The 13,767-nt window shown below is 34.9% G+C and overlaps 1 protein-coding gene across 1 annotated transcript; it reads left to right on the top strand.

Annotated features, from left to right (window-relative positions):
- Positions 1-761: 761 nt before the first annotated feature.
- LOC116112766 (serrate RNA effector molecule-like) lies at positions 762-13,267 on the top strand. The gene is made up of 20 exons (XM_031398886.1): positions 762-1,368; positions 3,416-3,537; positions 4,876-4,933; positions 5,206-5,280; positions 5,397-5,471; positions 5,549-5,596; positions 5,779-5,847; positions 5,940-6,743; positions 6,831-6,879; positions 7,987-8,158; positions 8,729-8,873; positions 9,146-9,220; positions 9,337-9,411; positions 9,489-9,536; positions 9,719-9,787; positions 9,880-10,683; positions 10,771-10,819; positions 11,927-12,204; positions 12,305-12,484; positions 12,780-13,267. Exons 1-20 carry the CDS (start codon positions 899-901, stop codon positions 12,838-12,840), a joined length of 3,726 nt encoding a protein of 1,241 aa, XP_031254746.1. The 5' UTR covers positions 762-898; the 3' UTR covers positions 12,841-13,267.
- The last annotated feature ends 500 nt before the right edge of the window (positions 13,268-13,767 follow it).

Raw genomic sequence — 13,767 nt, 5'->3', positions numbered from 1 at the left:
GTCGACAACAGATACTTTAGATGAAGGGTTCTTCCACACTACTAGCCACTGGAGATAGACGAGTAGGATTATTTGTTCTCACTCCTTGGTATTTAAGTTATAACCAACTCTTCAAACTTTTAAATTGATTTATGAGGCTTACCAAGAGTTTGAGTAGGACTTAAATAACAACACTTATATATGGGCTCAAAAAGTGTGGATCAACCTTAAAAATAAAAATGCATGGTTGAGCCTCTTTCACAAAAATGACCATCAATAACATATAGACTTGAAATATTAATATAATTTTTAAACCATTTATTATTGAAATTTAATGGTGATAATATAGAAAATTATTTTTTACATTAACTCGAAACTTTAATGCCAATGTATTACAATGGATAATACATATTTTAAATTATTTAACTTAAAAAAAATTAAAGAATTGAAAGTTTTAAATGATTGCAAATTTAAATGAATAAAATATGATAATAAAAACAATATTACATTTACAACTTAATTTTACAAACTCTCTTTCGTGATGAAATCATGATTGTTTGTAATTAGTGAATATATAATAAATTTTAATTATCTAATTATGAATTAATTAATTATAAATTAACATTTTAGAATTATAAAAGAAAATTTATAAGATTAAACTATGAATAATCCTCTGTATTGAAAAAACAAGTGAGGGTACAATCAATACACGAAACGTATTTACACATAAATTTTTTTCTCTCCCTATCTCTCCTCTCTCTTTCTCGAAATCCATCAACAGTTCCCAAGTCTCCCACACAAAACACATTACCTTACACACACTGTAAAAAAGAGAAGAAAAAAATAAATAAAAACAAAATCAAATCAAGTTCTTAATTCATTTCATTTACCCCCCATCGTCTTCTAGGGTTCCACAACAATGGCCCAAGTCATGAACAACATGGCGGTCGATTCACTCGACCGTCGTCGCGACCGCAAAGACAAATCCTCCACCGCCGACGACACCACCACCAACAACGACAATACCACCGCAACCCAATCCTCTCCCCCACCACCACCTCAACAACAAAATCAACCTCCGCCATCTTCTAGAAGGCGCGATAGAGACTCACGAGAAAGGCGTGATGACCGAGACCTTGACCGTCCACCTAACCGTCGTGGACCTGATTATTATGATAGAAATCGTTCTCCGCCGATGCCTAGAGATAGAGATAGGGATTATAAGAGGCGGGGCACATTGAGTCCTCCTCCGCCTGTTTCGTATAGAGATAGAAGGCACTCGCCGCCGCCGCGAAGGTCGCCTCCTTACAAGCGGTCTAGGAGGGATGATGGAGGTTATGACGGGAGGAGAGGAAGTCCACGTGGCGGTTTTGGACCTGGCGATAGAAGGTAAGGTTTCTTATTTTGGGTAATTGTGTCTTTGATTTAAGAATTTGTTTGGTTAACGGGTAAATGTGGGAATTCCAGTCGTTTATGAGAGCTTGAGGAAGCTAGGCATTGTTGATTTAGCCTTATAATTTTTTTTGAGATGCTTTTTGTTGTTCCAATTGGTTATCTTACTTTACTGTTATGTTTTGGAATGATTCTTGTTGGAAATCAAATAGAAATTTGCCTGGCCATTAAATTATGACGGGTTGTAAGAAAGGTATACTAAGTTGGAGATGTTGATTTTTATATGAATTCCCTATTGAGCGTAAGCGTAACAAATTTTGAGAGGCATTTTAAATTTTTTCTTCCAAATACATATATGAAACAAGTTTTATGGAGAAGTTGATAACTTGTATATGTAGTGTGAAACATATTGATTCTAGTGAAGTTTTGCTGTGATTTCCTCTTATGTCCTCTTAATGAAAGTAGATACAATCTTAAATTAGATCTTCATACTCATAATTAGGTGGGAGAATGCCAATATGAAATCAACTTAGAAGATGGATTATAAAGGGAAAGGGCAGTTTATGAAGATAATAGAGCCATGATAATCTTGTGGTGAAAGATTTAGGAGATGGAAATATGGGATATAGTCACTGTCTTTGGAAAATATTGGAATACTGCCTACTTCTGAATTTATTTACTTGGTACATGTTGTTGGGTACCTATTCCTGACGTCTTTAGGACCTCCACAATTTATTTTTGACACTAGTGCCTTTTGGAGAGACTAAACATTCTGCTTCTGAGTGAAAAATCTTTTTTTGGCAAAAATGTAGATAGGGTTAAGATTGTAGCAATAAGATATCCCCTCAATCTCCCAATCACTTAATGCATAAAACACTAATATTAAGAAATTGCTTGATCCTGGTCTTGATTTATATATTGTGGAGTTTTTATCTTTGTGGCTATAGTTGAGATGTAAAATATGCAGCCTTGATAAGCACAGTGATAAACAATTCATAGGAAATGGTGGTCAAATAGTTATTAAGTTAGAAAATTAAGAGACTTAAAAAAGAAAAAAAAAAAGTGCTTACTTTTATACATAGCTAGAGGAAGAAGCTTGACTACATGGGATGATTATTAGCAGCTCTGTGCCCCTGGATCGTACAAGAAAAATGAATGTTCTTCTGTAATTTGTGGCATCACAAGCTATGTAGAGGCTTTTAATACATTTTGTTTTTTTTGGAATTTCCTCGATTATGGTTTCCTGAAAGAATTTGTTGATACTGTTTAAAGTCATGATTATATTAAATTTATGTCATGGAGCGTCTGGTTCATATCCTTGATAGATCTTTTAGTGTGAGACTCCTTCACATACTTTACACAAATTTTATTTCAAATGTCTGCTAGATTCATCTGACAAGTTGAGAGAAATTTTTCCAGCTGTTGCAACCTCCATGAACTGACTATTGCATCTTTTTCCTGTGATATGTCTCTACCACCTTTTCCGCTTATTTATGTTGTTTGCATTTCTTGTAGCCGAGCTATAGTACCTTGGGGCTAATCTGATGACATAAATATGATAGTATGCATATTTTGACAATTTTCAGGCATGTAATCAAATGGCCTTTTTAAATTATTGAAAGTATATGGAAAGTGAAAAGGGTGTTTAGATGAGTTTCACTGGCAGTGTTAAGTTTATTGGTTTGTAGGGGTTGGAATAATGGTAACTTTTGGTTCTGAAAGTTATTACAGAAGAAAATGACTAAATGAAATCAGTTTATAGGACATAAAGCTCCACAGATTTTTTATTTAACAGAGAAAAGAGGTAGTTGTCTTTATGCAGAAGTGCACTGTTTTTACAGAACAAGTGCCTTCTAGTGTTTAGCTGTGGCTCTATATTCTCTGCTCTTTGTGTTCATGCATAGGCTATTCCTTTAATTTTTCTCACAGGATAATTCATTCGGTGTTCCTTCTTCCGCTTCTTATAAAAGGGTATTTTGAATTTAACGTTTTGCTTTGTTAAAAAAATTGTTGAGTATATTAATTTCGCCTTTTGTTGCTATAGGTTTGGGTATGATTATGCTGGTGGATATGAACGTGAGATGGGGGGCAGACCTGGCTATGGTGATGAAAGGCCTCATGGCCGGTACATTGGTCGGCCATCTGGTGGTTATAGTGGTCCTTCAGGTAACTGCTCAACTGCTTTGGAATTGCTACTACTTTAGGTATTCAGATGTATTCTGAAGATTAGCATGTTCTGGAAAAGTTTTCACTAGTGCTTTATTTAATAGTTAGCAAACAAGGAATATGCCTTGCATTTGAGCCTTGAATGCAAGGTGTATTCCTTATTGCTGACTTTTTGTTTTATAACTGATTTAAATATGGCAATATAATTGATTGATGCTTCTTATTTCTGACTTTTTGTCTTAGAACTGATTTAAATATGGTAATATAATTGATTGATGCTTCTTATTTCTGACTTTTTGTCTTAGAACTGATTTAAATATGGTAATATAATTGATTACGGTCTATATTATTCAAAATCTTGGTTCATTTTGTAGGTGTGGTATTTTCTAGTTAAGTAACTTCTTCCCATGTATGTACTGCCTAATTTTATTAGTGCTAGTGCTTTACTCTTGGCTGGATGTAGCCCTGCACATTTATTGCTATAGGATCTACTTTATCAAGTTACTGTTATATGTTTTAAGTTCTTGTTTTCAACTCAAAGCATTTTGTATCTGGTGCAAGATTCACTAGCAGTGGCCAGTTGGAGGTTGTGCTGAAAATTTTTGTCACATGATTTGAAGTATGTTGAAAAGTGTCAAAGTACTTCCATTATCAATTTAATATTGTAAATTTAAATTGTAGAACATATGATATACCCTACTTCTCCAATTGAAATTTGGTGTTCCAAATACTTTTATAACTATAGTATCCACCCATGCACATACAATTATAAGAGAAGCATTTTCATTTGTCTTAAATATGTGCAATGCATTTAGAATTTATTATAGGGTTATGCTATAGAAAATTAAATGTTGGAATTTAAATTTTTTAGTTACTGTAGCCTAAGTCTTTAATATATAACTTCATATGTGTTGATCTTATATAACTTGTAGTCTAAGTCTTTGCTTACGAGTAGCTCATTGGAATTTCATAATTTATTTCTTAAGATTATTTTGAGGACTGAGTTTGGGGCACAGATTGCCTGGAATGGTTTGATTTTAATGTTTAATAGGAGTTACATAATGCTTGAAAATTGATGCACACCGCATTTGCTTTTGGACAATCTGCATATGGTATCAAAATACACCAATATCTTTGGAATCCATTACACGAAGAATTTTAATTTGCATATATTCATGAGATCCCCAAATGAAATATGCATTATGTTTTTAGAAATTTAACTTGTTGGTCAATTTTTATTTGGCGTGTCAGCATATATATATATATATATATATATATATATAGAACACCTCATCTTATTTGTTAAAGTAGAACTTATTGGGTTCTCTAACTTTGTAGAATGGGATTCAGGTCGTGGTGGTTACAGTGATGTTCCTAACGCAGGGAGTGCTCAAAGGTTAGAATTGATGTTGTTAATGGACTTTAATATTTCTTGAGGTTTGATTTATCCTTTATTTGATCATTCCTGCATGGTGTTCCTTCTGTTCCCATTGTTTCTTAATTCAGTTTGGTCTAATTCTCTTTTCATCTCATTTCTTTATCAACTATTCTCGACTCACACACAAATGCATACCTTGTTTTCAATTCAATGAAGAGGGGATTTTAGTGGACTATTGGAACCTTATTTTTTGCACTAATTAATGTGACATATTATGTAATTTTTATCAGGGAAGGCTTGATGTCCTACAAGCAATTTATTCAGGAGCTTGAAGATGATATACTTCCTGCTGAAGCAGAGCGCAGGTACAGAATGCTGACTGTTTCAGTTGCTCTAGAGTTAGATTGTGCTCTATACTTGTGACCTCAAGTTTTTAAAAGAGAAATAATAAATGAAGTGACTTTGGCCCCTGATTTTGTAGATATCAAGAATACAAGTCAGAATATATTTCAACTCAGAAGCGAGTTTTCTTTGATGCTCATAAGGATGAGGAATGGTACTCTTCATCAATTCTTTAATTCCTACCTTTTCTTTTCTTGTCATATTGCTAATTGATTGTGCTTGTGTACATAGGTTGAAGGACAAATATCACCCAACTAATTTACTTTCAGTCATAGAAAGGTGAGCTTTACTGCCTGTTTGATGATGATTGGAATTCCTTAAGTTGAAAGTAGGCTGATAAAATTGTGAGGCTCCTTATTTTTATGGGTGTTGGCTTTGTATGGCTCTCCTTTTAAAAACACCTATTTCTATCTTATATCATGCTGATATTCAGCTAATCATATTGGGGAGTTTCTTTTTAGGAGGAATGAACTTGCACGGAAGGTTGCAAAAGAGTTCTTGCTAGATTTACAGAGTGGGACGTTGGACTTGTAAGAGCTGCACTTCCCTGATTATTTTCATACTTGTGTCAAGTTTACTTCATTTTTGTGACTGTAAGCTTATAGTTACTTTTATGATGCAGAGGTCCTGGTGTAAATGCCTCGTCATCAAATAAATCTGGACAGACTAGTGATCCAAATTCTGATGATGAAGCAGATGCTGGTGGTAAAAGAAGACGGCATGGTCGGGGACCTGCTAAAGAAACTGATCTTTTATCTGCTGCTCCTAAGGCACACCCAGTCTGCTCAGAACCTAGAAGAATCCAAGTTGATATTGAACAAGCACAGGCTCTTGTACGCAAACTTGATTCAGAGAAAGGAATTGAGGAAAATATCTTATGTGGATCTGATAACGATAAAATGAGTCGGGAGAAATCCCATGGTGGCTCTACTGGTCCAGTTATTATCATAAGGGGTTTGACCTCTGTCAAGGGCTTGGAGGGTGTTGAACTTCTGGACACACTTATTACTTATATGTGGCGCATCCATGGTGTGGATTATTATGGGATGGTTGAAACAAGTGAAGCAAAGGGTCTCAGACATGTTAGAGTAGACGGAAAAAGTAGTGACTTAGGTAGTAATGGGTCTGAGTGGGAAAAGAAACTTGACTCTCGTTGGCAAGAGAGATTGAGGAGTCAAGATCCATTAGAAATAATGACTGCAAAGGACAAGATCGATGCTGCTGCTGTTGATGCTTTGGATCCCTTTGTCCGGAAGATTAGGGATGAAAAGTATGGGTGGAAGTATGGTTGTGGAGCCAAAGGTTGCACAAAGCTTTTTCATGCTGCTGAGTTTGTGCACAAGCATCTTAAACTGAAGCACCCAGAACTTGTGATGGAGCTCACTGTCAAAGTCCGTGAAGAACTGTATTTTCAGAACTACATGAAGTAAGGGTAGTCTTCTAGATATTATGTCGATTTTTTTAATACTTGGTTCTAAAGATACTAAAGTAAATATGTTGATGTCATTAACAGTGATGCAGATGCACCTGGTGGGACACCTGTCATGCAGCAACCTTTACCGGTATGATTTATCCGGTCATTATTAGTCCTGTTCAATCAACCTTGTTTACATTATAGGGAGAGATTTGTAATATGAAGTGGGCCAGCCAGTTTGGCTATATTTACAATGGGCTGGAAATATCGGAATAGGGATGGGACTGAAAGAGTTGAAACTCTACTTTTATAGTATTTCTGCATACTGATTCCAGAGTGCTCTAGTCCTGTTGCTGTTTACTATCTTAAAAGTCTTGCTAATGTCTTACAGGTTCCTTGATTATCTTGTAAACTTCCCTTATTACATGCATGATTAGAAAATTGATTTATCAACAGATAGGGGTGTGGCTATACATGTTAGCATCCACCACAGCAGTTATTTGAGAAGTACAAGAGTTTTGTTCTCAGTTAGTAATAGCTTTTATGTTCAATCATTGCTTTTCATTTTGTTTCAATTTTTTTTTTTCATTGTTTTTAGTTTAAGGATTTGAAAGAAGTATTGTAGTGGTTAGGAAGAATTGATGCCGTGAATAGATACTGCTAGGGATGGATAAACTAGGTTTGGTAAAAGTGAGCCAATATTTGACCATGGTGTTACCAAAGTTAATTTGTATTCTTGTAATAATTGAATATGAAGAAAGAGGGAAGGGATCATAGTTTTTAGTATGACTTTGAGACTGAGTTGAAGAAAGTTTTTCTATCTTTTCTGGTGCCTGGCAGCATAAATGTGTCTTTCCAAGTTTGATGTTGTTAGTTTCATGTTCCTTTTACAGTTTGTAATTAAGGCCTTATTCATTGATATATATGTCTAAGCTCATATATTATGCCTAAAGGTTGTGCACGTTGGTTTGTTGCTATCATATACTGCAACACATATCCACTCTGTTTGAATTGATAATGCATATTATGACTTCTCAAATTTGACTATATATTGAAGTAGACGTTAGACAGCATAAAATATATAACTGCATCCTCCTGATAGAAACCTCTGTTTTTATGACATTATGAATGTTCTTATGTGGGTTTTAATAATGATTAGTATATCTTATAAAAAGAAAATTATTTTTATTACTATCATTGATTGTTAGTTTTTGAAGTTAGTGTTGCTTTATACTTTTTTTTTTTTTATTTGCAGAAGGAAAAACCAATGAGACGCAAGCTAGGTTCAGAGAACCGATTAAAAGATGAACGTGGAAACCGTAGAGAACGTGACTATCGAGCTAATGGTAGTGATAGATATGATAGGTCTGACAATGCTCAATCTAGTGAATTTCCATCCAACAATGATGGTCCTGATGGTGCAAATCGTGATATGATATACCCTACTTCTCCAATTGAAATTTGGTGTTCCAAATACTTTTATAACTATAGTATCCACCCATGCACATACAATTATAAGAGAAGCATTTTCATTTGTCTTAAATATGTGCAATGCATTTAGAATTTATTATAGGGTTATGCTATAGAAAATTAAATGTTGGAATTTAAATTTTTTAGTTACTGTAGCCTAAGTCTTTAATATATAACTTCATATGTGTTGATCTTATATAACTTGTAGTCTAAGTCTTTGCTTACGAGTAGCTCATTGGAATTTCATAATTTATTTCTTAAGATTATTTTGAGGACTGAGTTTGGGGCACAGATTGCCTGGAATGGTTTGATTTTAATGTTTAATAGGAGTTACATAATGCTTGAAAATTGATGCACACCGCATTTGCTTTTGGACAATCTGCATATGGTATCAAAATACACCAATATCTTTGGAATCCATTACACGAAGAATTTTAATTTGCATATATTCATGAGATCCCCAAATGAAATATGCATTATGTTTTTAGAAATTTAACTTGTTGGTCAATTTTTATTTGGCGTGTCAGCATATATATATATATATATATATATATATATAGAACACCTCATCTTATTTGTTAAAGTAGAACTTATTGGGTTCTCTAACTTTGTAGAATGGGATTCAGGTCGTGGTGGTTACAGTGATGTTCCTAACGCAGGGAGTGCTCAAAGGTTAGAATTGATGTTGTTAATGGACTTTAATATTTCTTGAGGTTTGATTTATCCTTTATTTGATCATTCCTGCATGGTGTTCCTTCTGTTCCCATTGTTTCTTAATTCAGTTTGGTCTAATTCTCTTTTCATCTCATTTCTTTATCAACTATTCTCGACTCACACACAAATGCATACCTTGTTTTCAATTCAATGAAGAGGGGATTTTAGTGGACTATTGGAACCTTATTTTTTGCACTAATTAATGTGACATATTATGTAATTTTTATCAGGGAAGGCTTGATGTCCTACAAGCAATTTATTCAGGAGCTTGAAGATGATATACTTCCTGCTGAAGCAGAGCGCAGGTACAGAATGCTGACTGTTTCAGTTGCTCTAGAGTTAGATTGTGCTCTATACTTGTGACCTCAAGTTTTTAAAAGAGAAATAATAAATGAAGTGACTTTGGCCCCTGATTTTGTAGATATCAAGAATACAAGTCAGAATATATTTCAACTCAGAAGCGAGTTTTCTTTGATGCTCATAAGGATGAGGAATGGTACTCTTCATCAATTCTTTAATTCCTACCTTTTCTTTTCTTGTCATATTGCTAATTGATTGTGCTTGTGTACATAGGTTGAAGGACAAATATCACCCAACTAATTTACTTTCAGTCATAGAAAGGTGAGCTTTACTGCCTGTTTGATGATGATTGGAATTCCTTAAGTTGAAAGTAGGCTGATAAAATTGTGAGGCTCCTTATTTTTATGGGTGTTGGCTTTGTATGGCTCTCCTTTTAAAAACACCTATTTCTATCTTATATCATGCTGATATTCAGCTAATCATATTGGGGAGTTTCTTTTTAGGAGGAATGAACTTGCACGGAAGGTTGCAAAAGAGTTCTTGCTAGATTTACAGAGTGGGACGTTGGACTTGTAAGAGCTGCACTTCCCTGATTATTTTCATACTTGTGTCAAGTTTACTTCATTTTTGTGACTGTAAGCTTATAGTTACTTTTATGATGCAGAGGTCCTGGTGTAAATGCCTCGTCATCAAATAAATCTGGACAGACTAGTGATCCAAATTCTGATGATGAAGCAGATGCTGGTGGTAAAAGAAGACGGCATGGTCGGGGACCTGCTAAAGAAACTGATCTTTTATCTGCTGCTCCTAAGGCACACCCAGTCTGCTCAGAACCTAGAAGAATCCAAGTTGATATTGAACAAGCACAGGCTCTTGTACGCAAACTTGATTCAGAGAAAGGAATTGAGGAAAATATCTTATGTGGATCTGATAACGATAAAATGAGTCGGGAGAAATCCCATGGTGGCTCTACTGGTCCAGTTATTATCATAAGGGGTTTGACCTCTGTCAAGGGCTTGGAGGGTGTTGAACTTCTGGACACACTTATTACTTATATGTGGCGCATCCATGGTGTGGATTATTATGGGATGGTTGAAACAAGTGAAGCAAAGGGTCTCAGACATGTTAGAGTAGACGGAAAAAGTAGTGACTTAGGTAGTAATGGGTCTGAGTGGGAAAAGAAACTTGACTCTCGTTGGCAAGAGAGATTGAGGAGTCAAGATCCATTAGAAATAATGACTGCAAAGGACAAGATCGATGCTGCTGCTGTTGATGCTTTGGATCCCTTTGTCCGGAAGATTAGGGATGAAAAGTATGGGTGGAAGTATGGTTGTGGAGCCAAAGGTTGCACAAAGCTTTTTCATGCTGCTGAGTTTGTGCACAAGCATCTTAAACTGAAGCACCCAGAACTTGTGATGGAGCTCACTGTCAAAGTCCGTGAAGAACTGTATTTTCAGAACTACATGAAGTAAGGGTAGTCTTCTAGATATTATGTCGATTTTTTTAATACTTGGTTCTAAAGATACTAAAGTAAATATGTTGATGTCATTAACAGTGATGCAGATGCACCTGGTGGGACACCTGTCATGCAGCAACCTTTACCGGTATGATTTATCCGGTCATTATTAGTCCTGTTCAATCAACCTTGTTTACATTATAGGGAGAGATTTGTAATATGAAGTGGGCCAGCCAGTTTGGCTATATTTACAATGGGCTGGAAATATCGGAATAGGGATGGGACTGAAAGAGTTGAAACTCTACTTTTATAGTATTTCTGCATACTGATTCCAGAGTGCTCTAGTCCTGTTGCTGTTTACTATCTTAAAAGTCTTGCTAATGTCTTACAGGTTCCTTGATTATCTTGTAAACTTCCCTTATTACATGCATGATTAGAAAATTGATTTATCAACAGATAGGGGTGTGGCTATACATGTTAGCATCCACCACAGCAGTTATTTGAGAAGTACAAGAGTTTTGTTCTCAGTTAGTAATAGCTTTTATGTTCAATCATTGCTTTTCATTTTGTTTCAATTTTTTTTTTTCATTGTTTTTAGTTTAAGGATTTGAAAGAAGTATTGTAGTGGTTAGGAAGAATTGATGCCGTGAATAGATACTGCTAGGGATGGATAAACTAGGTTTGGTAAAAGTGAGCCAATATTTGACCATGGTGTTACCAAAGTTAATTTGTATTCTTGTAATAATTGAATATGAAGAAAGAGGGAAGGGATCATAGTTTTTAGTATGACTTTGAGACTGAGTTGAAGAAAGTTTTTCTATCTTTTCTGGTGCCTGGCAGCATAAATGTGTCTTTCCAAGTTTGATGTTGTTAGTTTCATGTTCCTTTTACAGTTTGTAATTAAGGCCTTATTCATTGATATATATGTCTAAGCTCATATATTATGCCTAAAGGTTGTGCACGTTGGTTTGTTGCTATCATATACTGCAACACATATCCACTCTGTTTGAATTGATAATGCATATTATGACTTCTCAAATTTGACTATATATTGAAGTAGACGTTAGACAGCATAAAATATATAACTGCATCCTCCTGATAGAAACCTCTGTTTTTATGACATTATGAATGTTCTTATGTGGGTTTTAATAATGATTAGTATATCTTATAAAAAGAAAATTATTTTTATTACTATCATTGATTGTTAGTTTTTGAAGTTAGTGTTGCTTTATACTTTTTTTTTTTTTATTTGCAGAAGGAAAAACCAATGAGACGCAAGCTAGGTTCAGAGAACCGATTAAAAGATGAACGTGGAAACCGTAGAGAACGTGACTATCGAGCTAATGGTAGTGATAGATATGATAGGTCTGACAATGCTCAATCTAGTGAATTTCCATCCAACAATGATGGTCCTGATGGTGCAAATCGTGATGAATCAATGTTTGATCCTTTTGGAGGAGGCATACGGGTTGGGCCTCCTTTCCCCTCTGATATACCCCCTCCACCGGTATTGATGCCTGTTCCTGGTGCTGGGTAAGTCAACAGTTTGTGATTTATTTGTTTTTATTTGGAAGAGAATCGACAGTAGGTTTTGCCATCTTTCTAGAGAGCTTATATTTGCCTGTAATTGCAGTCCATTGGGGCCTTTTGTCCCTGCGCCACCTGAAGTTGCTATGCGGATGTTTAGAGAACAGGGTGGCCCTCCTCCTTTCGAAGGGGGTGGTAGAAATGGGCGGCCTGGGCCCCAACTAAGTGGACCAGGCCCTATTCTTTTGTCTCCAGGTTTTCGACAGGATCCTCGACGATTAAGAAGGTAAACTTTGTTTAGGTCCTCTACATAATAAACTTAACGAATGTGACGTATGGTTGTATGGTGAAACTATTAGTAAATTGTGAAGTCCAAATGAGAGTAAATTTAGATGGTAGAGAAATTATAGTGATTATTTTTAATGGTGACATCCTTTTATATTTTTGTTTTGTACTTAAGTTCTTCCTGGCTGGGTTTTAATTTTTACAATTATTCCTAGAACAAACTATTGTTACTGATTTGTGCTGTTTTGTAATTTTCATTTGTGATCTAATCTCAGCAATTTGTTAATTTCATGCAGCTACCAAGACCTAGATGCACCAGAGGATGAAGTCACTGTTATAGACTACAGGAGTTTGTAAAGAAGTGGTTGATTGTTGAAAGAATATAAGTTGATATTTTTGGAGGGTCGAGGCAACTCCTGCACTAGCGACAGACGTTAACTTGCAACGGTAAAAGAAACCACATTGTGCTTAGATAATTAGGATGTGAATCTACTGCAGGTTGCTCATGGTTTCTGCCACTGTTGAATGATAGTGCTACTTAGTCCTGCAATGTGTGTTAGACTAGTGATCCAAACTCCAATTTTTTATTCCCCACTCTTTGACTTGACTTGAAAAGAGATTTTCTTTTATGAATTTGGGGTGCGTTTATACTATGGTTAACGTAGTAGATTTTTTATAGTTGCTCATTTGTTTTCCCCCCAATGTTGGTGTTGAATAGATAAACCAAATATTTTGCTTTTCTTTCGACAATAAAGATATTTTGAGGCTAAAACCTTTGTGCATCCTCTGATGAGTAAACTACAGGCAAATGTTATTCTACAGTATTGAGCAGGGACGTAGCCATAAAATTTGCATTTAATAATAATAAAATATTAAATAATTTCCAAAAATATATATATATTAGTGTTCGAAAAATTTAAAGATAGATCTTAATATTTAATATTTCTATAATCAAACTCATTTTAATATTTTAAATGAGTTCTAATGTAAATTAATATAACTTTCTTTAGATAGCCAATTAATAATTAGATTGGCCTTATTTTAATAATATGTTATATGAGTCGGATATATATTATAAAAGCTTATCTAGTTAAAACTATATGACTATTGAATAATACAGTTGCAAATAATTAAGTCAATTGATATAATGCATCTCATTGTATGTAAGATACTTGAAAGAAAGAATAATATTTGTTAGAGAATATTGAGTAACCGACTTTTTCCCTTGTTTTAAAACCCAACCTGTTGTAGGATTTGGTAAGGCGATTGGGTCACAGGTCGACT

Source organism: Pistacia vera, unplaced genomic scaffold (assembly GCF_008641045.1).
Source record: "Pistacia vera cultivar Batoury unplaced genomic scaffold, PisVer_v2 Contig668, whole genome shotgun sequence".
Taxonomy (NCBI): domain Eukaryota; kingdom Viridiplantae; phylum Streptophyta; class Magnoliopsida; order Sapindales; family Anacardiaceae; genus Pistacia; species Pistacia vera.
Note: the sequence above shows the minus strand (reverse complement) of the source record. Positions and strands in the feature narration are given on the sequence as shown.